At 45.5% G+C, this 27,722-nt stretch overlaps 2 protein-coding genes across 8 annotated transcripts in view; both read right to left on the minus strand.

Annotated features, from left to right (window-relative positions):
• The window catches only part of TELO2 (telomere maintenance 2), a 36,853-nt gene extending 18,646 nt beyond the window's left edge, over positions 1-18,207 (minus strand). For 5 of the 6 annotated variants that reach the window (XM_086855122.1, XM_086855123.1, XM_086855120.1 and 2 more), the window contains exons 1-19: positions 17,853-18,207; positions 17,138-17,415; positions 16,504-16,572; positions 14,814-14,961; positions 14,339-14,441; positions 13,506-13,574; positions 12,509-12,650; positions 11,115-11,251; positions 10,301-10,389; positions 8,971-9,081; positions 8,174-8,259; positions 7,943-8,040; positions 6,912-7,028; positions 5,891-5,962; positions 5,204-5,374; positions 4,406-4,497; positions 3,456-3,555; positions 2,895-2,959; positions 2,180-2,295 (exon numbers count right to left, since the gene is read on the minus strand). In XM_086855122.1, the coding sequence (XP_086711248.1) occupies positions 2,180-2,295; positions 2,895-2,959; positions 3,456-3,555; positions 4,406-4,497; positions 5,204-5,374; positions 5,891-5,962; positions 6,912-7,028; positions 7,943-8,040; positions 8,174-8,259; positions 8,971-9,081; positions 10,301-10,389; positions 11,115-11,251; positions 12,509-12,650; positions 13,506-13,574; positions 14,339-14,441; positions 14,814-14,961; positions 16,504-16,572; positions 17,138-17,415; positions 17,853-18,181 (2,392 nt within the window). In that variant the 5' untranslated portion in view covers positions 18,182-18,207. The remainder of the gene's footprint in view (positions 1-2,179; positions 2,296-2,894; positions 2,960-3,455; positions 3,556-4,405; positions 4,498-5,203; positions 5,375-5,890; positions 5,963-6,911; positions 7,029-7,942; positions 8,041-8,173; positions 8,260-8,970; positions 9,082-10,300; positions 10,390-11,114; positions 11,252-12,508; positions 12,651-13,505; positions 13,575-14,338; positions 14,442-14,813; positions 14,962-16,503; positions 16,573-17,137; positions 17,416-17,852) is intronic. The other variant, XM_023937086.2, reaches the window with a different exon arrangement.
• A 494-nt stretch (positions 18,208-18,701) lies between these two features.
• RNPS1 (RNA binding protein with serine rich domain 1) lies at positions 18,702-27,417 on the minus strand. Of its 2 annotated transcripts, none has more exons than XM_086855125.1 (7): positions 27,311-27,417; positions 24,094-24,249; positions 23,645-23,836; positions 22,250-22,352; positions 21,582-21,735; positions 20,986-21,127; positions 18,702-19,787 (listed from the first exon to the last, which is right to left on the minus strand). In XM_086855125.1, exons 1-7 carry the CDS (start codon positions 27,400-27,402, stop codon positions 19,682-19,684), a joined length of 945 nt encoding a protein of 314 aa, XP_086711251.1. In that variant the 5' UTR covers positions 27,403-27,417; the 3' UTR covers positions 18,702-19,681. The 2 variants fall into 2 exon arrangements, with proteins under 2 accessions (XP_086711251.1, XP_023802377.1); XM_023946609.2 differs by lacking the exon at positions 27,311-27,417 and adding an exon at positions 24,960-25,112.
• Positions 27,418-27,722: the final 305 nt, after the last annotated feature.

Here is a 27,722-nt window from a genome sequence, read left to right on the forward strand (position 1 = left end):
ATGTCACTGAAGCAGGGCTATTTATAGTGCAGGGAGAGCTGCACCCTAGTGCTTCCATACTCCCTCTGCAGAAGGCAAAAAGGGAGGTTACAAGGCAGATTGGAACAAGCTCAAAAGCTCAGAGTGCTGTTGGTGATGTTTTCGTTCCATGAGCATGGACTTGGCACTGCTGGCACTGCATGGGAGGCACAAGGCACCAGTGTCCTGTTGGTCCTGACACAAACCACACTTACCCATGACATAGCTGCACAGCACTTGCAAGGGATGGGGAATTCCTTCAAAGGCAGCTGCTGAGGAATCAAAGGGACTATTTCCTAGAAGTGTTTAGGTACTCCCTCCCCTGGGAAGTATCAGGCTGCTCAACAGCAAGTCCAGCATGGCAACTAAGGGCAATGATGGACAACTCCAAAGTAGATTCTCGCCTTTCTCTGTAGCTAATATGTCCCAAAGCATCCAGTAAGCAGACAGTGCCAGGGCTGCAGGCAACAGGTTGAATGGCCAATAGTCAATCATAGGACACACTACAGCAGTTTGCAGAGGTCCTGATGTAACAATGAACTGAAAGAGGTCTGTGGATTTCTACTGAGCACTTCATGTTAACATCTCCTATCTCACTGTTCATCACTGTGCTTTGGCCATGGCAGAAGAAATACAGATGCTTTAAGCTGAAACCCAGAGTGGCTAAAAGGCATAGTAGTCAAGGCTCCCATGCAGGACAGTTTGTCATTCCCAGCTACAGCACAGCTAATACATGACACCTCTTGCAAATCTTGTCTGGAAGAGTCATGAAGCAACAGCCAAGTCCATGAGCTCAGACCTGTGATTCAGTCACAGAAGCAGGTCTCTAGTGCCAGATGATCTGTTGGAGCAGCAGGAAGGGCTCAGTACCTCCCCTGTGCAACTGTTTCCCCAACAGCCTTGCAGTAAATAGCAAAGGCACAGCCCAAGAAGCTGGTGTGTTTCAGGAAGCAGCTCTAGAAGCTCTTTAAATTGCACTCAACCATACGTGAAGCTGAATTCTTTAAGGGTTCTGAACTACTCATATAGCAGTTTTCCTTTCTCTGGTATACCCACAACAGTTATTTTACCCTGCTCTCATTTCCACAGGAATAACCATGCAGCTTTCATGCAAAAGCACTAGATGAAAAGACAGCTATTACACTACCTACAAGCGTGAGAAGATTCTACTATCTTGGTCATCCCTCCTCCTTCCTCCCCAAAATAACTCATTAGAAACAGACTATGCAAACCCTCATGCTGGAAATACATTCCTGAAAGGCTTCACTTGGTAACAGCAGTGTTAAATGCAGAAACAAACAAATTCCTGAGAGCACATCATGTCATGGGAAAAGTGAAGTCTTTGGCCCGACATGGCAGCTCTCTTCCTTTCAAAGGGCACAGAGCACCCCAACCTGCCAGGATCAGAGGCCAGCTGGGTCAGTGTTGCTTCCTGCTTGCTCCCTGCGGGAAGCGACTCACCAAGAGTGAGAATGGTGAAGGAAATCAGACCAGAGAATCACAAGAATTTCCCTCAGAACACAGTGAAGGCTTCAGCATTAGTTGTTTTCCCTCCAGCTCAGTGCAGTACCAGAGCCTGATCTGTGCAGCTCCAGCATGCCAGAACCCACAGACACAGCTTATGTTGGCATAAGGTGTGCTGGGTATGGCATTCAAAGTGATTTGCTGTCTTGGTGTAGCTTTTTCTTTCCATTGACAATAGCAAACTAGAGACTAGGCCATGCTCCTCTTCCTCCTGTTTTTAGCTCTAACAACACCCCCCTCATGAACACATGCTGTAAACAGGCCGTACAAGCTTTGTGTGTTACTGCTGGCCAAAGTCACTGCCTGGGTGTAACAAACAACACCTTCCTGCAGCTTCATGAGGTGGGTGGGTGGCTGCTCAGACAGAGAAAGGGTTTTACACAGATTATCTTTGGGGATTTTTCTGGGTGGCCTGTAAGGACAGTCACAGTGTGTAATGCCATACCCAGTTCTTGGCTTATGTCTCAGGTACCCCAGTGCTGCATCCCTACAGCACACATGGTGCTCTACTTGCTGATCATGCAGATCTCTAGAGCACAATGCCAGGACATCACTGCTGCCATCACAATTAAAGAGGTGCTGCACAAAAGCTTCACCACTAACCAGAAAAGCACTGATGTACCCCACCATGTCTTACCTCCCAGCCATGACTGAGTCTCCAGCAGCTCCTCTGTCATGTCTGCCAGAATCCGTTCTGTAGGGACACTGAGGAGCAGGGAGGAGATACAGGACAAAAGGCCCTGGCGCACATACCTGTAAAGAAGGACTGAACTGGTTAAGAGCCTGCAGCTTTATGCTCTGCATTGATTTCCTCACCTCAGGGGCTCTCCAGTTTCAAATGACATGATGACTTTCGCCATATTCCTGCTGCTTAGGGGTGTAATCTTGCAGTGTGCCCTACATACAGAGCCCCTGCCATGCTGTGCACAGGTGTCTAGCACAATTCAGAGTCCTGGACACATCTGAGAGCAAAACAGAAACTGGATGTTTACAGACTTTTGGCTACATGTCTTAATTCCTTTCCAAGACTGAATGCTGGAATTGAATCTAAAGTTTTCTAAGCTCCCTGAGTAAACAGATGCAACTATCACATAGATAGGTGGTCAGAAAATTTGTCAACCTTTCTATAGGTAATGGCTGTACTGCCACATTAGAAGACATCAGCCAAGTTCATATGTTGGGCTGGCATTAAACTCAATCATAAGAACACACAGCTAGAGGAAAACACAAAGTAAATGCATTAAGTCACTGACACTGAGCCAGATGCTAATCTTGAACAAAGACAAACCACGACTGGAGGCTGGTTCACAGCTGATCTTTAAAAATGAGAGCATACAACTACAGTAACTCACGAGTCCGTGTGGAAACGCAGCGCCCAAACAAACTCCAGCAGTGCCTTTCCCATTGCTGTCACTGCCTGTAAAAGAGGATTGTGACAGCACCACTGAACACCATCCACGTTGCCCTGTAGAGCTGGGTCTTGAGACATACTGCTCATTAAATGAGCAGTCCTGAGCTGGAAAGGACCCACAAGGGTCGTGAATCCAACTCTGGCCCTGCACAAGACACCCCAACAATCCCATCATGTGCCTGGGAGCACTGTCCAAATGCTTGAATAAAGGTTAGCATCAGTGCTACAACTGAATTTATTTTACAGATGGGGAAACTCTGGCAGTAAAGAGAAATAATGTGCACAACCCCCCAAAGTTGACAACAAGCAAAAGTACAGGGGTGGCTTGAATCCCATGTCTTTTTTCTGACAGTTCTTCCCAGCCCATTTCACAACTTCTCAGCCCATTCAACTCCAACTTGCTTCCAGTCTCAGTGCATCAGGCCCTGAAGTACACAGATGTTTCAGAAGGCACCTCAAGTTCCCAGGCTGGAAGTCACCCCTACCCTCAGCCCTTCCTTACCACAGTGTTGACAGCCAAGTACATCAGGATTGCTAAAGTGTGGGCCAGTCTTCCAAGGACTAAGTGATCTTCCCCCAGAAGATCAAATGTTGTTAAAGGCCTGCAAGTGCAAGACACAGAATTGTGGAGCAGTGAGAAGGCTGATCAGTGCCTCTTTGGAACAGTCAGGAAGTTATGCAGGAGAAATTGTCCCCAGAAGCCTGAATCCCTACAACAGTCACTGTAACATTATAATCCCTATAATAACAGGCACTACCAGGTTAAAAGAGATGAGGTGGTTTGCTCTCACCATTTTTTTCCCAGACCAGTATCTCGCAGAGCAAGATCCTCTACTCATATACTCATATAGCAGGTATCACACATTCTACCAACAAGCTTCACTTAGAAAGACCTATAGGCAAAAGCTGCCCCCAATGCCATACCATTACAACTGGTATTACAGTAATCTTGGTTATGATGGAACCAATTACTCAGCCTTCCTTAGGTTTGCAAAGACTTAAGGGACTGGCAATAAACTGTGTCTTGTGTCCTATCCTGTGGCCTCAAAAATGAGTGCAGGTTATAAGGCCCAACCTGAGGCAGAGTTAACTTTGGCTCATGATTGCAGTCTGAGCTCTGTGGTTTGTGTGAATTTCCCACAGAAGAGGCTCAGCTAAGACAACTGGTGTGGTACTGCCAGAATTACTTCCCTGTGTACTTGCTGATGGATCTTCACTTCTGCAGCGTCCTACATACTCCTACCCCACAAGACCTCAAAGGATAAGTCCAAGAGACCACAACCCTCTCCTCCCCAAGCTTTGTGAAGGACCCAAATGTTAATGTGGTGTCACTGGGCTCCTGTACAGCTCCTGGGCTGTAGCCTACTGCTCTGAGGCAAGCAGGACAAGCAGAAAGGTTCACTCTGGCAGTTACCACACCCACATCCCACATCCTAAGGTGTTCACACTCACCTGTCGAAGTGCTGAATCAATGGGAAAAAGAAATACCCAGCAACAGAATTGAACTCGTTCGGGCGGGAAGCCAGTTCCATGTCACAATGACCCTGTCCAAGAGAAAAATGAAATCTAGGCACAAGATACATCACCCAGCTCTTCCACTTCACTGGACACCATCATGACCACAGATTCCTTGCAGCCAGCCCATTGTCAACCATTGCTTGTGCACCTACGGCTACCAGTTTCCCAACTGGATTGCTCACTTCCCACTTCAGATCTTCTCCACATCTAAACATTTCAATACAATATGCCTCAGTACTACTCAGTTAAATGTAAGGAACAAGGACATGCAAGGGATAAAGGAGTTTTGGAAGGCAAACTCTCCAGGCTGAACCACAGGGAAATTCTGGAAATTAGAAAACTGGCATCAATTTGTCTCCCTGGAAAATAGGAAGGCTGAGACAGTGTAGTCCAGAGGCAGCTAGTCTGATGGAGGCCCTGGTATCTGTGAGGCACAGTCACAGCTCCCTGCAGTGGCCACACAAGCTCAGAACAAGCACAGAACAACAAATATCCCTCAAAGCCAGGTAAGGGATTTCAGGTTTATCTTCCTCTCCCTGCAGGGAGAGGACTATAGGAGTTGGTACCCTGCACCAAAAAACTCAGACTCTGTAATTCAAATATATATTTATCTGACTTTCCTTTGGATTGTGTCCACTTTCACAGGTATTTTGCTCTTTCCATACAGAATTTACAGCAACTCCAAGTGTCCCTCTTTTGGTGGGTTTGACATTAGTTTGCTTCTGGCCTCACCTTATCTAATCTCCGAGTCTTGTTTTTGATCCTCTCATCAACAACTCTTCTCCAGCCCTTAGAGCTGTCACTTCCCTGAAGGAGCTGGATACAAGGCTTTTGGGCACCAGAATGCTTGGTCTTTCCACAGAACTTGGGACAGGACAGTTCCTGAGCTGCCAAAACCAATACCTAGATAAAACAGAGAGAGGTTCAGTTAAAAATGGGTAATCCCTAGGGAACAACAGTGTTACCTGCATCCAAACTGACAGAAGCAATAAGACAGAAAGGCACAACAGTTTTAGAGTGAAGAACAGCAGGAAACTGACCTCCAACAGCCACTTGGCTCTGAGGTACTGACCAAGCACTTGGTCACTGAAACAGAGCAGTGGCTCCTTCTTCAGACACAAGTGTGGAAGCAGTCACAGACTGATCGATGTACTTCAGAAAGGAAAGATAAAACAGACTGATGATGTGAAATTAAACAGTGGCTTCTCCCAGGCAAATTCCCAACACATCCTCTGCATTCTGTGGGGAGGGATCCCTGTGTGATGGAGTGTAGCAGGGTGAACAAGAGGAAAATGCCAGACACAAATTGTAGTGTAAGAAATTCCCATGCCTCTGCCTTCTCCCATGAGGAATAAAAGACAATCCCACTACACCTCAGCACTAGTGCAACAGACAGAAGTAGGAAGTGAGAGCACTCACATCAAGGATGTCCATGCGCTGACGGAGACTGTAGTTCAGAGAGTAGAATTGGGAGGTCAGGTACTTTGCAACCTGTACAGAAAAATTAGGGTACAATCAACAGAGACCCAGGCTAAAATCAGCCTTCTCATTAACTCTAAAAGCATTTAATTTCATGGGTTCTTCTTCCTGTTAGGTAACAGCAAGCCTTCGAAAGAAGAGAAGAAACATGCAGTGTAAATGGGACATTCAGACACTTCCACTTCTAGATTCTCCCCCAGAAGAACTAAATGACATACGAGATTGTGTCATTCTTCTCTCCCTCCTATGCAGAGGTACCCAAACAACTACTACAGCAGCTAGGAGACCTCACTGTGGTCTTTCAGTACTTAAAGAGCATTAGAGGGAGGCTTTTTACTGGGGCCTGGTTAGCATGAAGAATAAAGGTGATAAACTGGCAGAGGATACAGACAGAGATAGACTGGATATTAGGAAGGAATTGTTCCCTGTGAGGGTGGGCAGGCCCTGGCACAGGGTGCCCAGAGAAGCTGTGGCTGCCCCTGGATCCCTAGAAATGTCCAAGGCCAGGCTAGACAGGGCTTTGAGCAACCTGGGACAGTGGAAGGTGTCCCTGCCATGGCAGGGGCTTGGAATCAAATGGGCTTTAAATCAAATGGGCTCCTTTCCCACCCAAACCAGTCTGTCCCTGATTACAGTCACCAGTCAGGTCTTTGTAGAAGCCCTTTCTGCCTCAGCTTCCCTCTATGTGAAACCCTTCAGTACAAGTCCTTATCTGATCTGCCTTGCCAGGCACACTCAAACCAACAGCCTCCAAACAGTTCCTCTAGTCTGACACAGTTTTCCTTTTCCTGTTGGTTCAGTCATTCATTGCAGATTCTTCAGAAGCATAAATGTTGTTAGACCTGAACTATCTGTTTTACCACACTGACAGCTCCCTCTATCAAATAAAAAACAGACTCCAGCTGCTTCAATATTTGCCTGTGCCTCAACTGGAAAAAGGAAAGTAGTAGGAGGAACTCACAGGTATTGGGTCTGTGGTTAAAACAGCTACTTGAGTTCTTTGACGGAGCTCCACGAAGCCTTCAATGCTGCTCTTTTCCTCCAGATGCAATAAGATTTTTGCCAGCTCCACACTAACCTGCTCAAAATATGAAAAAAGGTATCAAAACCCTGATGGTGTTTGGGTTTTTATTTCATAGGAATTATGGACTTCTAATGTTTAAACAAAGAAAAGGGGGTATTCTGTTTAGGAAACATGTCTATTCCTTAGGAGGGAGAGAAAACACACTAAGCCAAACACCATCAGACTTATTTCTCAAAGCCCTGAACAGATCCTCCATCTGCCAATTCTCTGTCCACATTTCACTTGGGCTTTTTGGAGAAGTGACATCATGACACAGAATGAATTGTCACTGTAACCAATGGGTTAAAGGCTACAATAGCACAGCTTTCTCTTTCTCAGCTGCTGTCTCTGACACTTTCAAGTGTTCACTAGCAGATAGTGGTGAGCACTCTTCGCAGTCACCTTGTCCTAAGTTCTTCTCCCCTGAGCTTTTAATCTTGACCAGTACAATTCAGTTACTCCCTCCACAAGACATTAAGCTTTTACAAGCAAATAGGGAAAGTTAGTTTGATTTTGCATCTGTTTTCATTGGGGAATAACAATTAAGTTGAATTTCAATTTCAAATCCAAAATGGCTGCTTTGTCAGCTGCATTTCTAGTGTTTTTCCTGCCCAGCACAAAGCATGGAGCTTCCTCACACTGGCAAGCACTACTTGTTGGATCTTTCATTTTGAGCACTGGAGCTGTGAGACAGCAGGGTGCCCCCTGCACTTTTTCTGCTACTCTGTTCCACCGTGCTCTATAGCCTCACCTTCAAGGCAACTATTTCCTTCTACTTCCAAGTTGAAAGCTTGTGAATGTGTACCTCTAACCCAGCTACACATTAGCCTGGCCTTCTGTTCCAGTAGCATGTTTAGTCTTCTCATGACAGCAAAAGAATAGGCCCTCTGCACTACAGCCTTCTTGTAACCTAGATCATAATACTTCACCTCTCTTGTTGCTGCTGGATTCTTCCGAACCAAGCTCTCAAGGGCCTTGACTGTAGCTTCCCATTTGTCCACATCTTCAGTTCTTGATCCAGTCAGAACTGAAATCAAAGGACAAACAAAAGTTATTAACAGAATGGCTGTGTTTGGGTATGTATACAAACTTCCTACACAGAATTCACTCTCCCCAAGATCAGTAAGAAACAAATTAAGACTCAGCCCAAACTCTCCTACCTTCAATACAGTCTCGGATATACACAGGAGCCTTAATTTTTAGCTCTTTATCCTCAGACATGTCATAAGGGATGAGGTCATCATCACTGTAAAAGAAATAAAGGAAGGGGCTATTTTATGGGGTGCAGATGATCTTGGTTTCCCCAGACAGCCACACAAAGGAAAAAGAACAGTGCATACACTGCCATAACCCCATTACTCCAGGATTGTGTCACTGTATCACTCAGCAGCACTGCTGAAGCCTGGCCTAAGAGGGATTCTTGGGAGTTCTAGGGAAAGAATAGTTCTGTGACCAAATCTGGAATTGGACCTCCTAGTCAAGTACAGGAAGGAGATAGCTGACCAAGAGACTAGAAACTGACTCTTGAGACTCATTATAGATTTTTATATATATATATATATATATACACACATATACACACAATATATATATACACATATACACACACCTATACAAATATATATGTGTATATATATATATATATATATATATGTATTTTTTCATATAGTGACAGAATAAAGCAGGTCCACTAGTAAAATGGGTAAATACATCCACAATTTCCAGGAAATATATATCTAAGTCAAACAGAACAAATATAGTGGCTGCACATAACACAGGCATTGCCTAATTTATTGACTAGTGTAATTTCCTATGCAAAGCCCTGCTCTGCTGCAAACCACTCAGCTGAACAAGGTCGGAAATCACAACAATTGCCAAGAAATGCAATACTGACAGATCCTTTCCCCCCACATCTGCTTTTTTTTTTCCATTTCCTCCCTGGTTTTTTGCCCCATACCTGTCAAACTCAGTGTCTGACTCCTCATTTGGCATCACAGGGGCTGCTGTATGGGATTTCTCATTACTCTCTGGTACCAATGGCAGTGCAGCACCTGCTTTCTCATTCCTGCTGTGAGAAACAAGAAATTTTAAAATGGATACAGTAATAGTTCTTACAAGGAAGAAACTACCCTACCAACCACCCTACCAACCCTTGCTGCCTAAATAGAACAGCAGATAATTACTCCTGCTGCAGTTTCACACCCAGCTGGGCAGACACAAAGAATAAAGTACTGGGAAGGAGAATGGAGTAAGGGGAGAAAAGAAGCAGAATCTGCTAACAGAAGAGTAATGGATTAAAAAAAAAAATAAACTGGCTAATTTGCTGTGTTCCCCTTCATAATACTTAGGACTACTAAGGAAGGACTCCAATAACCAGATCACAGAGACCTGCATCAGATTTGAAACTCTGAATAAGACTGAACTGAAAGTAGGTTTAGATTAGATAGTAGAAAGAAATTCTTTCCTGTGATAATGGTGAGGCCCTGGCACAGGGTGCCCAGAGAAGCTGTGGCTGCCCCTGGATCCCTGGAAGTTTAAGGCCAGGTTCGACAGGGCTTTGAACAACCTGGTCTTAATAGAAGTTGTCCTGGCCCATGGCAGGGTGTGAAACTGAATGGGCTTTAAGGTCCCTTCCAAGCTGGCCTTGAACTTCCATTGCTAGGTCTTGCATAGGATGAATAAAGTAATTGAGAATATTTTTTATGTCTCTACCTATTTCTGTGGACTTTGGCATTGTCCTTTCACCTCTCTGATTCTCAAAAGCTGTCTATGCTGATCATGCCCCTAAAATGGGAGCAATAAATCTTTTGTACTTCCCTGGAATGCTGGACAGCTTCATCTGCTAATAACATAATGTGCTTCACTCCTCTGCTGATCAAACAGTGCTTCAAAGAGCCTCAGCAGATGCTCTGGAAGTTAAGAGCACTGAAGAGACAGTCTTTAGAGTGACAGACACAGTAGATTATTGTCACAGGTAAATGGGCTGGGGGCATACAGCACAAATACCAGATTTCCAAGAAGCAAACAGAAATGCCCATTTGATTCTACCCAAGGTCACAGAATACTCCTACACCACAGTTCCACTACATGCAGCTATCAACAGGCAATTTTAATACACACTACCAACTGAATTATGAATGTAATTAAATCACATTGTAAGAAGATAGTGTATTGTGATGTTTAAGAATATCTAAAACATCTTGGATACTGTACATAGTTCTTGTGTGTAAAGGGGAAAAGGCATGGAGAACAGCAAAAAGACAGCATGAATAGTAGCAATAACTTACTCATCATCTGGGAGGCTGGGGACATTACAGAATGATGGAGTCTGCACCAGAAGGGACTTCAATTCTCTTGTTTCATCATCTTCTTCATACTAGACATTCAGAATAACTGTTGCTGTACTCTATTACTTACTGCAAATATGCCCAGCATTCAACATTTTACCCTTATACTGCACATGGACTAAATCATGACCAGATGAACCCTCACCAATCCTGTTTCAGTCCTTGTGCTGACAGCTGCAGGCAGCTGTAATCTTTGTCCTTTTATATTTAAGAGTAGCACCTGATGACATCTTGTCTGAATGTTATTTCCATCTTTCAAATATTTAATAAATGGCAATGTGACAGGAGGAACGTGGCAGGCTTTTAAAGAATTAATGTGATTTAATCGGGTAAGTCACATAAATTGTACTGGAAACAGCAGAGCAAGCATCTCCATATCAGTCTTGAAAATCCCAGCTCAGAACAGGTCTTCCCACCATGTCAGGGACTGAATGCTCACTACTGCTTTACATTTGAAGCTCCCTCTCAACTCCCACAACTCGGATTCTGATTGCCTCACGCAATAAGATAAACTTTAATTACCAAGTTTATCCCAACCTCTACTAGCAGATTGCACTCCTGAGGTAACTCTCAGCCACCTGACCATTATATACAATTGCTTTTTTTTGTAAACAGATTCTCTCTTTCTGAAGATGTGACTGCCTCTCCTTATTTCCAGATAAAAAAGTGCTATAATGATCTGGATCATATGGTTTAAAGTTTTTACTTCCTCTAAGCCCAGCAGACCAGTCATAAATTTCACTGAAACCTTCACCTCAAATTTCAGGACAGGCCCTTCAGTGTTTATTTTCAAGCTGATGCTCTCTGCCACCACCATGCCCAGACGCCGTTGTTGCAGCAGACTGCTGTCCAGGCGGCATTTCACACCCTCCATCATGCTTGTCAGAAGCTCTGAAACAAACAACCAGCAAACAGTGCATGTCTGAAATTCTGAAACAGTGGCAGAAACAAACACTCATCTTTATGTGCTTCCCTGAGGGCAGCTTTACCCACTCACCACCCAATAATGGACAGAAAGGGTCCCTGAACTGTGGCTGCCCTCCCCGCAGTGTCAGTGCTGCCCTTCAGTACCAGCACAGAAAACCCACATCCTTCCACAGGGTACAAAGTCAACAAAACATTACAATATATTCTAAATCTGCAATATTTTGGTTTTCACTGAAACAAAAAAAAGATGGCAAGTTAAGTCAATCTTTGGTTTTAGAGAGCTTCAGAGACACTTAAATAAATGTCATGTTTTGAGGACTTTACAAGTTCTGACCAGTACACATCACATAGAGACAGATATTTGCCTAACTTTGGATAAGTTCAAACAGGCAGATAACACAAGTATTTCTCAGCCCTTAAGGAATACTGGTTGCCAGCTTCACCAGGCAGGCTTTGACTGACCTCCTTCATCTCAGAAAGCGTATCTTTTCAACAGCTATCAGACAAAAAACTGAGTGTAAAACTACAGAACCTGTAATACGTATCACGTCACTTATTCACTTGAAGAACAATTAATTCTAGACTGAAACAAATGAGCAAGTCTTGAAGTGAACCTTCACATCCCATGTAAGTCACAGACACACACACACATACACACACAAGTAATTCTAGACATTGTACAGATTTTTATTTTTTTTTGCAACAGAAACAGAGATGTTAGGCCAGGACCCCAGTGTGCTATGCACTGTGTGAGCACAAAACTGGAGGTCCATGCCAGTGTCTAACCTGCTCACTTCACACTGAGGAATGCTCATGGACTGTCAAACACCAAGAAAACAGCTTTTTACCTTCAGATACCTTCCCTGTCTCTCTGGAGCTGCACCCATGCTCCAAGGGTAAGCCTATGAATCACAAATCACACCATTCCCCTCACTAATCCTAGAGCCAGTCCTTGTCTTCCTGTGACAAAACTTCAGGGTTTATAAACCACTGCTCAGGTAAGAACCCTAAAGCAAAGATAGGCCTTCTTCAATTCCGTAAAAGTTATGCACTTAGAATTCTATCATATCAATGCTAAAGAAGATTCCAGCAGGTTACCCCATTTGTCAAGGTGAAAACTGGAAAATTCCGTTTATCCATAGATCAAAACAAGGTATTTTTCTACCCATAGTAAGACTCTCTTCTAAACAAATCTAAGCCCTTCTTCTCACATAGCCTCACCTTGTCTGTGGGTCTCAATTTCAGGCTCCTTCAGGTGGGAGAGGCAGATGAGGATGGCCTTGCTAATGTACAACTGCTGTTCAGCTGGGGAGTGTTTCACAGCACTGCTGCTGCTCCAGGTCTCCAACAGCTCCTGCAGCACCTAAATCAGAGAACTCAGGTTGGCCTGAAATGGATCTTTTCTATACAGAGGTAATTTTTTAAACACATTTTTATTCTCCCTCCAAAGAGAAAAAAAATACAAATTTTGTATTTCAGGGCCCAAAATATACTGTGTTTGCCACCCAAGAACTACACTTTCATTTAAAATATTATTAAATATAATGGGTTTTTTAATTTAAAACCTATGTTTATTTCTCCTTAATAAATATTATATGCAAAGACACATGTATTATTAGCAAAAACCAGTATGATATTATAAGGTTTTATCTGTGTTTAGTCCAATTTTAGATAACTGTCAGTACTTCCAGATCATTTTAGAATATGTCAACAGTGGAAAAAATAGTAATTTGACAAAATGGTAGGGATTTCCAGATATACATGTTTTGTAGAAGTTTCATCACACTGCTGATTTGGAGAGGCAAAAATATCTGCCATCCCCACTGAGGAAAATGCGCATGAAGGAGATTATGAAACATTAACCACCTGGTAAACAAACAACTCTCCACCAACTTGTTGCCATGTGCCCAGCCACATAAACAGGATGACTGAGTAAGCTGAGAAGTACAGAGGACATGGGACAACTGTCAGAACCCAAGCCTCATTAGTTTTGCTACTTGGAAGACAATTTACCAATTAAATATGAAAAATTAATGCCAGAAGTGCAGAACACTTTGATTCATTTATCACGTTTCACTTGTGATATGGCTGAGCTTCTCTCACTCTCATGAACAGCAATCAGAAAGTCTGAGAGAAGCACCAAAACTGTGAACCCCAGACACACACAGCGAAGAATGTTCCCCATCAGACACCTCATCAGCAACTCAGTGAACCTTACTCTGAGCAACAACGTGCGCCGGAGGCTGTCCAGGGACAGGTAGCCAAGGAGGTTCTGCAGCACTTCTGTCTGCAAGGAAAACCACAACTCCTGCTTCAACTGTACATAAAGCTGTCATCCAGCAATGACAAGTGTCTGTTTTTATTTACTACATTCAACTTCATTCTGAGGGACTTGTTGACAACATTCAGAGACAGAAAAATAAACAGATTTTTAAAAACAAGCAAGCACACATATGCAGTAGCTGATGAAATACATGGAAAACCATGATAGAAATAGAGTCCAGTATTTTACTAACAAAACTAGCACAGTCCCAGGCAAACAGAACTCATGAAATCTAAAGAACATCTATCACAACAGCATCACAAGCCACAATACAGTTCCTAACATCCTGTGACAAACTTAGGTGCACAGGAAGAAACCAAACAGTCCTTATCTCATGTCTTTGATCTAATTTTTATCCACTTGAGGGTGGATTCCGGCTGTTTCAACCTCCTCTTTCAGATTCTAAAATAACTGAATGCCTTCAGTTCCCCAGAATTCTGAAACTCTGTGAAAATTATCACTTGATTCCAGAGGTGTACAGTAATTCTGCTAATCACCATTAACCCTGAGAGAGCACATGAATCCCAGGATTTCAAAGCTACTGTTCACCACTCCCTCTCTGTTACACTCTGCTGTCAGTGAACAGCTGCACAAATGTGGTGAGACTGAGGGTTCATTTTGGAATGAAGAGTTAAACCTTAGTCGGGAAAGTAAGAACTCAGCTGAAAACCGCATTGGCACCAGGGAAAACCTGACACTACCACACTGCTGTTCCCCAGAGTCCTCACCGTGTGACCATACTGCAAGAGCAGCATCTTCTGTGTCACCACAAACTGAGCCTTCTTGTTCTTCACAACCAGGTTGCCCAGCAATCTGGACAAGACATCTGCCCTAACAAGACAACAACAAAAGATCAGGAATCCATGGTTATTGCTGTCATGCTGCACCTAATAATAAGAAAATCTGAGAGCAGCTATTTGCAACCAAGTCTCTAGAATACCTCTAAATTCAGATAGTGAGTCAGTAATGGCAAAGAAAGCTTTCACTTGTTATTCCACTGCATGTCATGATGTTGATACTTAAGAAATGGTGCGGGTTCTCCCTAAGAGACAACAATCAACTACATTATCCCTTGAGCCTTTTAGGAAATGGCAGTGTAAAAAATTACCTACACAAACACAGCACCTTTCAGAGACCCATTCTGCATGTATTTGTGACAATTCCTGCCTTTGCTGTGAATCAGGGAGAAAGCAGAGTTCTTACCCAGGTGCTCTCTGCACAAAACCAAGGACCACTGCTTCCATCCAGCGGTCTGGCACACATTCCACCAACCGCCAGCATATCCTCTGCCAGATGCAGTCTGATTTGGTGAGGTCTGTCAGGCGGGGCACCAAAACTCCCAGAATTTCCTCTGAAGCACAAGAGAAAACAGTAAATACCCCAGATGGGCAGGACTGGTACAATGACATTTGAGACTGACCTGAGAATTTCAAGATCTTCACAGCATGAAAAAAATACAACGTACAGTTTGCAGTTCTAAATTGCTCCTGCAGTAGAAACACAACTAGAATAATGGAATCATTTAGGTTGGAAAAGCTCTCTAAGATCATCGAGCCCAACTATAATGCAGCACTGCCAAGGCTAACACTAAATCATGTCCCCAAATGCCACATCCACTGGCTTTTAAATCCCTCCACAGATTTAGCAACTCCACCACCACCCTGGGCAGCCTTTCAAATGCCTGACCATCCTTTCCACAAAGAAGTTTTCCTAAATGTCTAATCTAAATCTCCCTGGCACAGTTTGAGGCCATTTCCTCTTGTCCTGTCCCTTGTTCCCTGGGAGCAGAGCCTGACCCCCACCTGGTAGCACGCCCCTGTCAGGGAGCTGTGGAATGAGAAGGTCCCCCTGAGACTTCTTTTCTCCAGGCTGAGCCCCTCATCTGCTCCTCATCAGACTTGTGCTTCAGACCCTTCCCCAGCTCTGTCGCTCTTCTACGTTCATGCTCAAATAAGAACTGGGGAACTGACTGGAAAGAACCACACCAATCAGCCTAAGGAACTGGCCAGAATTCCTCATCACAGTAAAGAGCCAGAAAATCTTCCTTCTTCTTCTTCCCCAGCCCTGTTAACTCCTACATTCAGTGGCTTTGAAGTTCTAAGCAAAGCCAGACCTGGGCTGGCTCTTGTCCTGTCCCTTGTTCCCTGGGAGCAGAGCCTGACCCCCACCTGGTAGCACGCCCCTGTCAGGGAGCTGTGGAATGAGAAGGTCCCCCCGAGACTTCTTTTCTCCAGGCTGAGCCCCTCATCTGCTCCTCATCAGACTTGTGCTTCAGACCCTTCCCCAGCTCTGTCGCTCTTCTACGTTCATGCTCAAATAAGAACTGGGGAACTGACTGGAAAGAACCACACCAATCAGCCTAAGGAACTGGCCAGAATTCCTCATCACAGTAAAGAGCCAGAAAATCTTCCTTCTTCTTCTTCCCCAGCCCTGTTAACTCCTACATTCAGTGGCTTTGAAGTTCTAAGCAAAGCCAGACCTGGGCTGTCCCCACAAGAGGGTTACTGCATGTGGGCAGAGACTTACACTGGTATTCACAACACTTTCAACTTTCAGACATGAAAAGCACTAAAAAACATTTAATAGTCATACTTCAAATAGCAGAATGAGAATCTGCCCACCCCTAATCTCATCCTGATGACGATGTTCTCTCCATCAGTTTTTGAGAGAACAGGTCCCATTCATATAAACTTGCAGAAAAACACCAACATCTACGAGATGCAGCTGAGTAGCCACAGAGAGCAGAGGGCAGCCTGTGCAGTCCAAGTCAGAACAGCTCCAAATTAACTCGTTGGTCTCCCACTCCCTCCCACTGATCATCATCAATCATCCTCCCATGCTAATATACTAAAACACTTCCCCTCTCTCTAAAAGAGCATAGTAAAACACTCACTTTGCCTTCCATGAATGCACACCTTCCCCAGGACATGAGAAACAAAAGAGATGGAGCAGTCCAAGCCACCTGGGATAAAACAGACATGAGCTTAAACAATTAAAGCTCATCAGCATCCTCCAATTAACCTTCAGGAGGAGGTACAGACTTCCACAAGTGCTAAATTCTGAAAACACATTAACTTTTTCTCTTCAAGCATCATCTCTTCCTCCCTCCACTATCTACCTTCAGGCACAAACTAGCACTCAGTATTAGTTACAGTGATAGGCAGAAGGCTAAAGCAGCTCAGTCCCACTTTAATGCAATGGCACTGGTAGCAATGCCACTGGTTGATTCAGTACTACTCATATCTCCCAAACAATTCCTTCAGCACACACCAAGCGGCCACGACTAAGCTTTAGCAACAGATGATGCCATTTAATTGCTTGGAGGATTCCTGCTTTCAGTGGATTTCAAAAGGCATCAGCTCCCTCCCTCATTCCTGAGACTTTACACTTTTAGGATAACCTGAAGGAGAAATGTGAGGCTCTGCAACACTAATCATCTGTATTTCAAGCAGCAGCCATGGGGTCTATGCACAAAATACTTCTTCATAAAACGCAACCCTACAGTACAGTCATCCTTGCAGCCTTACCCCGCAAAGAGTCAGAGATCTTCTCTAGCACCTGGAGAACTGCATCGCCCAGGAGAGGGAAGTAGTTCTGTGGGAAGAACACTGGTGGATTCTTCCCCTGGAGTTTATTGCTCACATGGTCAGGTAAACACACAATCTTGTTGATCAGGACATCCTGCAGCTCTGGGCAGCCTGCCTGTGCCTGCTGCTGACAGACCTCCCACAGTAATGCTGACACCCGGCCCTCCTGCAGGAACTGCTCCAGGACACCAACTACCTCTCTCGGGTCAAGACCAGCGCTGGAAGAAAATAACTGTTAAGTTCTTGCCTCTTTTAAATGGCAAAAATAAGATTTGCATGCTACTGCTTTTCTGTTGTGGTATTACCACTGAAATGCCTCTGCCCTGTTACACGGGATTAAATGAAAAATCTAATTAAAGTGATTCTAATTTATTTTTATCTGCAGCTTCCTCAGCACCAAACACTCAGGACCTTCAACAACCATGACTGAAAACTGTGACTCAGCGGGACAGTATCGCGTGGGGTCTGAAGGCATTTCAGGGCGAGGCAAGGGCTACCTGCGCTCACCCACATCTCCGTCCTCCAGCGCACTTCGGCCCAGAAGAAAGGCACCCCCAGATACCCCTGCTGCGCGCCGAGCCCAGCCCTGGGGAACCCCAGCCCATCAACGCTGCGGATCTCCGCCCGTCTGCCTGCCCCGGGGATGCGGACTGACCCTGCAGAGCCAAGGGACTCCAGCAAGACGCAAAGGACAAGGCTGGCCGGGCCCTCCAGAAAGCAGCGCTGCCACACGCCCTCGGGCCGCGCCGCGCCAGGCGCCCGGGCCAGGCTGCGCAGGAAGGCGCCGAAGAGCGCCCGCTCTCGCTCTCCGAGGGCGGCTGGGCCGCCCGCCGCCGCCAGAGCGGCGCGCACCGCGCCCAGCGCTGCCGCCAGCCCGGCCTCGGCCCCGGCCCCTGCCCGGCCCAGAGCCGCCACGGCATCCCGCAGGACAGGCTCCAGCCTCGGATCCAGAGCGAGTCCCGGCTGCGCCGCTACCGCCGCCATAGCGCTGAGGGAAGCGCGCAACACTTCCACTTCCGCCTGCCATGCGCGCCAGCCAATGAGCGGCGCCAGCCAATGAGCGGCGCCAGCCAATGAGCGGCGCCAGCCAATGAGCGGCGCCAGCCAATGAGCGGCGCCAGCCAATGAGCGGCGCCAGCCAATGAGCGGCGCCAGCCAATGAGCGGCGCCAGCCAATGAGCGGCGCCAGCCAATGAGCGGCGCCAGCCAATGAGCGGCGCCAGCCAATGAGCGGCGCCAGCCAATGAGCGGCGCCAGCCAATGAGCGGCGCCAGCCAATGAGCGGCGCCAGCCAATGAGCGGCGCCAGCCAATGAGCGGCGCCAGCCAATGAGCGGCGCCAGCCAATGAGCGGCGCCAGCCAATGAGCGGCGCCAGCCAATGAGCCCACGGAAGGGGGGGACAAGCACCGCCCCCTTAAAGAGGCCACGGCCCCTCACCGCACGGCCCCAGTGCTGACTTTGCCCACAGCCCACCCTGCGTGCCGTACGCAGCGAGGCAGCACAGCCGTTCTCAACCCTACTGCTTTATTCAATAACTGCTTGTCCTACACAAGTACAAACACAATATAGCCCAAAAGGATACAAAGTTATACAAAACAAACAAACAAACAAAAATCTGTATAGTATTGACTGTACAACTGGTGGTAAATTCTTTGCCTCTCCCTGGGTGAACCCCAGCTCATCCAGCCAGCATGGTGGCTTCAAGCCTCCCTCTCTGCTTTGCAGTTTCCAAGGGGTTGGTGCTCATTCGCTCATTTGGGATTTGTAAAAGCACGCACACTCTTTCACTGCAGATTGAGTAGGAAGTTTTTGCCAACACCCTCAACAAAAAGGTGAAACAAATCACTTAAGGGGGCAGCTACAGAATATTTCTTAGGATTTGCAGCTTCTTCTCTGTAGTATCATGTTAACTGGGCTGGACCATTATTGGGTGATTGCCTAGTGTCAGCATTACAGAAAAGCTTACTCTGCAGAAATCAACCATCCCGGGGAACTGGAATAAAGCAACAATTCTGTATTGAATTAAGTCTCAGGCAGGTCTGGCTTCCAGTTGCCCTGAAAAATCCTGTGCTGGCACCTGGAGATCAAGGTATGTGGCTCAGTCTTACTCACTGGGGTTCTGAACTAGCTCAAGATTTACATGCTGCTCTGTACAGCGTGCTAAGCGTTTACAATCACCAAGCAGCAGCTGCTAACTGGAGAAAGAGAGGCTGAAACATCTTTCCCTCTCTCTATCTGGAAAAGATATTTTTGTAGCCTTTAAAATCAAAGCCATTTTAAAATAATTTCAACAATGCCAGGAATCCAGAAGCCTCACAGTAAAGGTTACTGGCCAGGAACTCATGCTCTCTCCTCTTACACTGCATTCACTGCCAGGATTACCTCCTACTCCTCCTCACCCAGACTCATTATAAAAAAAAGATACAATATTCCACCTGATGGGATTTAAGTTAAAAAGTAAAAAGCTGTCCAGTCCTTTTGCTTTATCTTGAGGAGTTTGAGCTGGAGCGGCTGCGATGGCGTCTTCGTCCAGGAGACCTGGATCGGGATCGCCGGCGAACAGGGGACCTGCGCCGGGGAGACCGGGACCTGGCAGGGAAGGAGGAGAAAGCTTCTGTTAGGAGACAAGCAACAGGTTCAAATAACTGGTTGCCTCAGCTACCAACTTTTTTAAAACACTTCCCTGCCTCCTGCCAAAATCCCTCACACATCATAGGAAAAGAGCTTGAGCAAAACACAGCTCCAGAGAGGACATAGCAGGAATATTCTGGATATCCCCCCTCTGTTTAAGGAACTGGCAAAAATTATTAATACCTGAACAACAGACAAGAAATTTTTCTTCATCAAGGAAAATGAGCTCAGGTCCTACATCAGATCCTCCTTCACCTGAAGTCATCTTTGACTCATAAAAGAGTGATATTCAGGGGAAGGATTTATCCAAATCCTTTCAAATTACAAGGAAGCTCCGTAGAGGAATCTTACTCAAGAAGCAGTTCAGCTTCAAGCTTCTCAGTACTCCAACCAACAGTCACAGCAGTACAGCTACTGCCATGACCGAAGTTCCAGGCACAGAACACTAACAGAGCTTTAACAGGACAGTGAAAGTTGGAGTAGGAAAGATAACAAAGGCGGAAGGAATGGCAAACCTGCATCTGTGAGACTTCAGTAAAAAGTGTGTTTAAAGGAGCACCAAGAAGCCCCCTGGATCTTGTGCCACAGTAACTACTGCTCGTCTTTAAACCTGTGGCTCAAAGCAGTTCAGCAATCAAGTTACTACTGACAAGACATTTTGAAGACATGTAAACACTGAAGACTCAGAACAACTTATCTGAGCACAATCAGGCAGCTCCAAGTAGCACAACTCTCAGATCACACCTTGGGGCCAGTGTACTCCACCCACCTGACACAGGACTGCTTTTTGGTCATACGCCATTCAGAAATAAGGGGTACAAGGGCCTCTGAAAAACAAGAAGCTGGCACAGCCTGCCCCAAGTGTTCTGTCAGCCAGAGTCTGTTTCCACTTCACCCTGAAGCCTTTATGCAGAAGGGACTCCAGGGAACAGGCTGGGAAGGACAAGACCTTTCCTAGAGACTGTGCTCAGGGTACAGACCACAGTAGGCATCCTAGAGCTAAGGAGTTAGAAACTGCAACCCAGGTTCAACCCTGCTGATGGCCAAAATGTGTTACTGTCACTTGGCAGGGGAAAGTCACATCCAACAGGATTGCCAAGTCTTTCAGTGATAATGAGTTGCTACTGAGAAAGAAAAGCGTTGTCCCAGCTCTCACCTCCTCCTCATGCGAGGGGGTGACCTGCGCCACATTGGCGGCGGTGGCAGCATCCTCCTGGGGGGGCTGAAGCGTCTAGGAGGGGGTCGAGGCCGTGGTGCCAGCACAGCTGTGGCCGTGATCTCCTGACCGTCAATCTGACCTTTTTAGGGAATCACAGAGACAAGGAGAAGTATTTTTCAACACTAACATATACACATCATATTACTGCAACTCATAGCTTTGTCGCAAGCAACTGAAGTGGGATCAGCCCATGGTGCTCCACACCCTGCTCAGGGACTATTCTGACAAAGTCCACACACCTACTCGACTTCTTTACCTAATCCCACCAAACTGAAGTTCAGATGTAAACCAGGAAAAGTTTTCATAGCTTAAACTAATTTTTTCACTATTTAAAAAAAAAAGATTATTTTTAATAGTTCTGTGATTTCTTGGATCTGTCCTGAATCTCACAAAAGCCATTTGGCTGAAAACTGACAGTATTTTACATCAGTTCACCTAAGACAACCCTATCACCTCTAATTCATTTTCTGATCAAATCAATCTAATCTGAAGATTTTTTGAAGCCCCCAGACTCCTTGCAGGTCATCACCTACCTCCATCCATGTGTTTCAGGGCTTTCTCAGCATCATCTGGGTTCTCAAACTCCACATAAGCATAACCTTTGGAGAGGTGTGGGTTTAGCCTGTCAACTGGCATGTCAATCATTTTAATCTTCCCATAAGTGGAAAAAATTTCCATGATGTGGTCCTGCAAAGAGAGAGCGAGACTTACGAACACAAAGCACACTCACCAGCCAGGTTTAGCTGGCACAGAGCAGTAAATCCATAGCACATCATTTTTTCAGCAGCCTAAACCTTTTACCCCTGAAAACCTTTAAACTACATTCTAGCAAAAACAACTCAGGCCAGCCCAGCTCTCTGTAGATCCTTTATCAAGAACTGCCCAAAATTCATTATGCCTCCAAGGTAATTTCAGTGGCTGTCCCAAATTCTATAGTTTTCTCCCTAGTAAAGCAGGATATAAGGTCTGGAATATTGACAAAACAGGCAGACTTCTTAAGCACTACGGTGTCTCAGAAGACTTTATGGTATTTGACTCAGTAAAATCCTACCAAAATTTTCCTCATTGATCAACCAGGACACAAAGAAACAATACCAATATCTTGGCAACCAAGAAGTCCCGACAGCTTTGAAAGAGAAAACTCACACATTCTCACAGAAGACCATGAATGCTTGACTACAGGAGAACATGCCATTATTACCTTGGTCACATTTCTAGTGAGCCTTCCAACATGCACTTTTGTGGGTCTAGGTGATGGGCTCCGCCTCTTCCGCTCCTTCTCATCTCTCTTGGGTGGTTTGGACCTGGTTTGGACAACAGAAAACATTTACAGTTTTCAGGGAACATGCAGGACAAAACCAAAGCCAGTCATTCCCACTTGATTAAAAATACCATTTTTATTGAAGGGCATCTTTGTCCTGAAGAAGTTACAGTGTTGAGGTTGTGGTGAGGGTGTTCTACTCAGAAACACCTCAGGACTTCAATTTGTCGTGTCTGCTTTTGCTTTAGAAACTTTTGAAATTTGAGAACTTTTTTTGCAACTTTTCAGCTTCACTGCAACTAGGGTAACAAACAGAAAATTTAGCAAGCACTTCTATGAAGTTGTGGTCATAGTTAAAGCATTTCTCAGTTGTTAATACAAAAACTTCTTTGCCTCAACAACTGAAGAGGCAAAATAGGGCCATAAACAGCATACCACAACCAGGCAAATGAATGGATTTGATTATTTGTGTTTTTGCATCTTCCATTCGCTACAGAGGTCCAAAATTGTTTTAAAAATCTATTTTAAATTAACTGCATATCACAATGCCTTTGCAATTAAAAAAAATCTGGAGTGAAACTTTATTCTGTAAAAACATCAGTATGTAGGAAATATATATTTATGCTTCTTCCTAATCTTGAAGTCCATAAATTGAGTGATACACTAAAAACCCCACAATGCCTTAGGCACATTTTATCAGGCTTCATCACCTTATGCAGAGGAAAAACTATTAAGACAGGCATTAAGATAGTCTGATTCCCATGTCACCCTTACATGGGCGTCCTCTGCCCTCCTTCTTTTTTTTAAGAATATAAATATATTCTTATAATACAAATATATTTCATAAATATAATTATACACATATAATTATATAATATATAATTATAACAAAAATTATTATTGTAAATATTCTTTATATTCTATAAATATAAAATTATTTTTTAATGAACAAGAATATAAATATAGATTTATATAAACACATATCCTGGTTTTAGTTCTGACTTTTCTGTTAGTCATGGCTGTAGTTTATAGGAACTGAACAGCTTTAATCTAATCTAGGCCCACACTACTAAAGAAACACCGATCAAAACCATCTCTAAAAATGGTATTTAAAATCTTTAAACTCTTAAAAATTAGATTTTTAATCTCTCTTCCTACAGGGCATATGTTTGGATTATAAGGAAACAGAGCACACCTATTCTAACAAAATTCACATGTCTAAGTTACGGAGAAAGCAAATGGTCTTCAAAGAACAATCTGTTCTGATCACAGTCTTGTATTCTAAATGGAATTAACCTGACATCTGGCAATTCCTAGAAAACAAATAAAACTCACTTGGAGCGGGACCGTCTCCTGTTGTCATGTCTCCGTCGAGAGGGACTGGGAGATGCAGAAGAGCTGCTGGAACTGGAACTGCGTGAGGTGCTGGAGCTCCCAGAGCGGCTTGAGGCAGAAGAGGAACTTGAACCACTGCTAGAACCAGTGCTGGAACTGGACCCTGAGCTGGAAGTTGAGGTGGAACGGGATCTGTTTCAAAGAGGAGAACGAAAATTAGTGGAATACCCAGAAAAACAACAGGTGAGAAACTTCTGACAACTACAGAGAGAGCAACTGTGACTGAGGCTCCACAGCTCACCAGGCAGCCCAAGAAATTCATACCTAAAATATAAACCCTCTTAAGTCAGACAATGTGACTAACACAAGTTTTCAACAGGCCCAAGACTACCACAAATAAAGCTAATGACTTCCGAAAATGCTGTCATTTTGTACATAAAAGTGCCCACCTAGTACTGCTGCTCCCGCTGGAAGCACTGCGTCTTTTGCGTGTCTTGTCCCGACCACGATCCTTTTCACCCGATTCCTTAGTGGCTGCTTTATCCTTGGACCGGTCCTTCGATTTCTCTTCAGACCTGTCCTTGCGCTTGGTTGGTGAGGGAGCCCTTCAGCAAAAAATTGCAGAAAGCTTGCTAACTTAAAAAACAAAAAGCCATAGACAACAAAAGCCCCACACCCAAATAAAGAACAGGACAGCAACAAGAAACACTGAACTTTGAATGTTAACTCAGGATCGCTGAAACTGTGGAGTTAAAGCTTTAGGTAATTCCAGAGACTTTACAAAAAGTTCTAGCAAACTCTTCTTTTTCAATCCTGGTTAACTCCTTTTTCCCTTCAGAGATATTCAAAGCAGCACTGAATGAGGCCCATGTCTCAAATCTCACTTCTAACTCCTCAGTTCAGAAAACCAGTTCTCTCTTTGCTCTAGATAGGAGATAGATTTAACACCTCTCTATTTAGCACTGAAATGCTGAGCATTAGCTGACTTCCAGATGTTTGCCATGTGAGGGCTGCATCTGTCAAAAAATCTGCAACATCTATAAACATGTTGCATTTCAATTATTCCATGGCGATTGTTTAAAATCTGCATTACAAACCTGCCTCCAACATTTTAATAACCTCTAAAGGAATGTGACATCCTCAACTACCAAGGAATAAAACATTCAGGGAATGAGCAGAAGTGTGTTGGAGCAGCCAGCCTTATCTGCAGCAGCACTGAATGTGCACAGTAATGCAGGATGCTGGCAACATCTCCATCACCATGTGCAACACATGCAAACTCAGTGAAAAAGAAAAAAAAACTTCACCAGCTCACAGCATCCAACAATCTTGTTGCTTCTGTGCTTCTGGTAAGCAGTTACGTTATTCTCTAAATTACAGTTGAATGTATGGTTGGGAAGAGATTACTTCTGAATGGCCAAACTTGCTTTCCTGATTTTCAGCTTCACAGATTTCCCTAATACACCAACTGCAAGAAGCAACACAAATGAATATTCACAAATGCAGCTCTCTGCACAAATCAAGAAACACCCATGGCGTTTCTGCATGGAGGACAGGAAACCCACACCACAGATGTGCCACTAGCAGAGCTTGCTGGGAAAGGAAATGTCTCCTCTAGCACCAGTGGCAGGAAGAAAGCAGCCTATGGACTATCCCACAGGTGTTGCAAAGGGAGCCAAGACAAACAAATCTGTGTAGGTCACTCAGCTTTAGGACATTTCTATCCAGCTCTGTGCCTCTCCAGTGCAAGGTGTGAGGGGGCTGCAGTTCAGAAAGCCACGGCATGAGCTGAGCTGGGCAGTACAGAACAGACAAGTTCCTGGTTTCACAGACCAGAAAACTTTAGATTTTCCTTTCATAAAATCACTGGGTGACTGGGTTGGTATAGCGTGAACCTTAAAGCTTATCACTTTCCAACTCTCCAGCCATGGGCAAGGACACCTTCCACTGCACCAGGTTGTTCCAACCTGGCCTTGGAACACTTCAAGGGATGGGGCTTCTCTGGGCAACCTGGGCCAGGACCTCATTACCCTCAAGGGGAACAAGGAAGAATTTCTTTCTAATCTCTAATGTAAATCTGCCCTCTGTCAGTGGGAAGCCACTCTGCACTTCAGGACCTTGTAAAATATCTCTTTCCATCTTTCTTATAGGTTCATTTCAGGCACCAGAAGGCTGCAATTAGGTCACCCCATTTTTCTTCTTCTAAGTATCACATAGCCATGTTTGAGTTATCTCTGCCTACACATCAGCACAGGTCCTGCACCTGTGGACTATTAGAGTCACGGTGTTATTAGCATACAAAACTGTTAGAGCCCAAGAGTTGGATCTGGTTTTACCCCTTCTGGGAGAAGTGAAGAGGAAACACAGATAAAGACCACATGTTTGCTGTTACTCAGACTGCTGCCGAGACAGGAAATAGAATCACAGAATCAATTACATTGGAACAGACCTCTGAGACCACCAAGTCCAACCTGTGACCCAACACCACCATGTCAACTAGACCAGAGCATTCAGCGCCACATCCAGTCTTTCCATAAGCACCTCCAGGGACAGTGACTCCACAACCTACCTGGGCATCTCCTTCCAAAGCCCAATCGCCCTTTCTGTGAAGACATTCTTCCTAATGTCCGATCTAAACCTCCCCAGTGCATCTTAAGACTGGGTCCTCTTGTCCTGATGCCCATTGCCTGGAGAAGAGCCTGACCCCCCCACCTGGCTACAATCTCCTTTCAGGTTTCACTGCTTACTGCTCCTTGGGACAGATGCTTACCAGCTGCATTTAGGCAATCTCCAAACTAACCAGTGTTTTTACTCCCTTCTCAGGAATACCACTGGCCAAACTCACTTTAGTTGTAACCCTAATCCCACCCTGTGGGCATTTTCACCTGCACAAGTTCAGGTATTCACTGGAAAATGTAGAAAGAATAAATCACAGTCCTCACACAAAGCTGTACAATACTGCATTTCTAAGAGACATGCTTCTTCCCTGCAATCGAAAACCTCTAACTCTCTAACAAATAACAGGTTAAGGGCATCCACCCCAGAACAGAAAATCTAAGAGCAGTCTACACAAACCAAACGTCCATCTCACACATTCTGCTTCAGAGACAGAATCTGCACACTCAGAGCAGCCGTTTCGTGATAAAGGAAGCAAACTCGCTCGCCCCTGGGCTTCCCGTATGGCTACAGGTGAATCCTTTACTGACAGTTTGCTTCAGGTCTTCAGCTGCAAACCGGCAGAATTCCTGGTGTGGAGGGTTCGGCGCCAGGCACTTCTCTGCCCACTACGGCCGCTTGGCCCAGCTCTGGGGCCGGCGAGGCGCCGGGCAGCAAGATCCGCGTGTCGTGGATCCAGTACAGCACCCGTGGAGCACGGGGCCGCGAGATCAGCACAGCAACACGCCCCTGGGGCCCACACAACGCTTCTCCTGCCGGCCGGACCGCGGCAGCGCCGACACGCGGGCCTGGTTCCCCGGCCTCCCCGCCTCCAGCCGCGGCTCTGAGGCCCCATCCCTGACACTCGGGCAGCCATCGCCTCTTGGCGGCCCCAGGACACTCCTCCCGGCGCCCCGCGCGGCGGAGGGGCCCGTCGGGACGCGGCCCGGCCCGGCTCGGCCCGGCCCGGCCGGATGGACGCGGATGGCGCGGATCCCGCCCCGCACTCACATCCTCGGCGCCACCGTCGCTCCGCGCCCGTCGCAGGAGATTGACGCAAGCAGGCGGGAAGGGGCAGCGTCGGCACGTGGTGATGGCGTCATAGCGGGGGGGCAGGACGGGTGGAAGGGCTTAAAGCGAACAGGAGCGGGGTGAAGGAAGGGTGCAGCTACACTATGAGTGGTGAAATAAAAGTTCCTACAAACCTTGTCCTGCATAATAATATTAATGATAATAGCATCTGGGACTTCAGCTCTGGATTTTAAGAGCTTGACAACCTAGCAGGCTGCAACCGCCACACTTGAATTCTGGGCCCACCCTGTCACAGATGCAGGTTGCAGATTCACAGTACACAGATTCTGATTTGAGGCGGTGGTGGGTATAGGGACGGCACTATTGTGAGGGAATTTGCCCTCTCAACTGC

This window comes from Cyanistes caeruleus, chromosome 17 (genome assembly GCF_971803275.1).
Source record: "Cyanistes caeruleus chromosome 17, bCyaCae1.hap1.1, whole genome shotgun sequence".
Lineage (NCBI taxonomy): Eukaryota > Metazoa > Chordata > Aves > Passeriformes > Paridae > Cyanistes > Cyanistes caeruleus.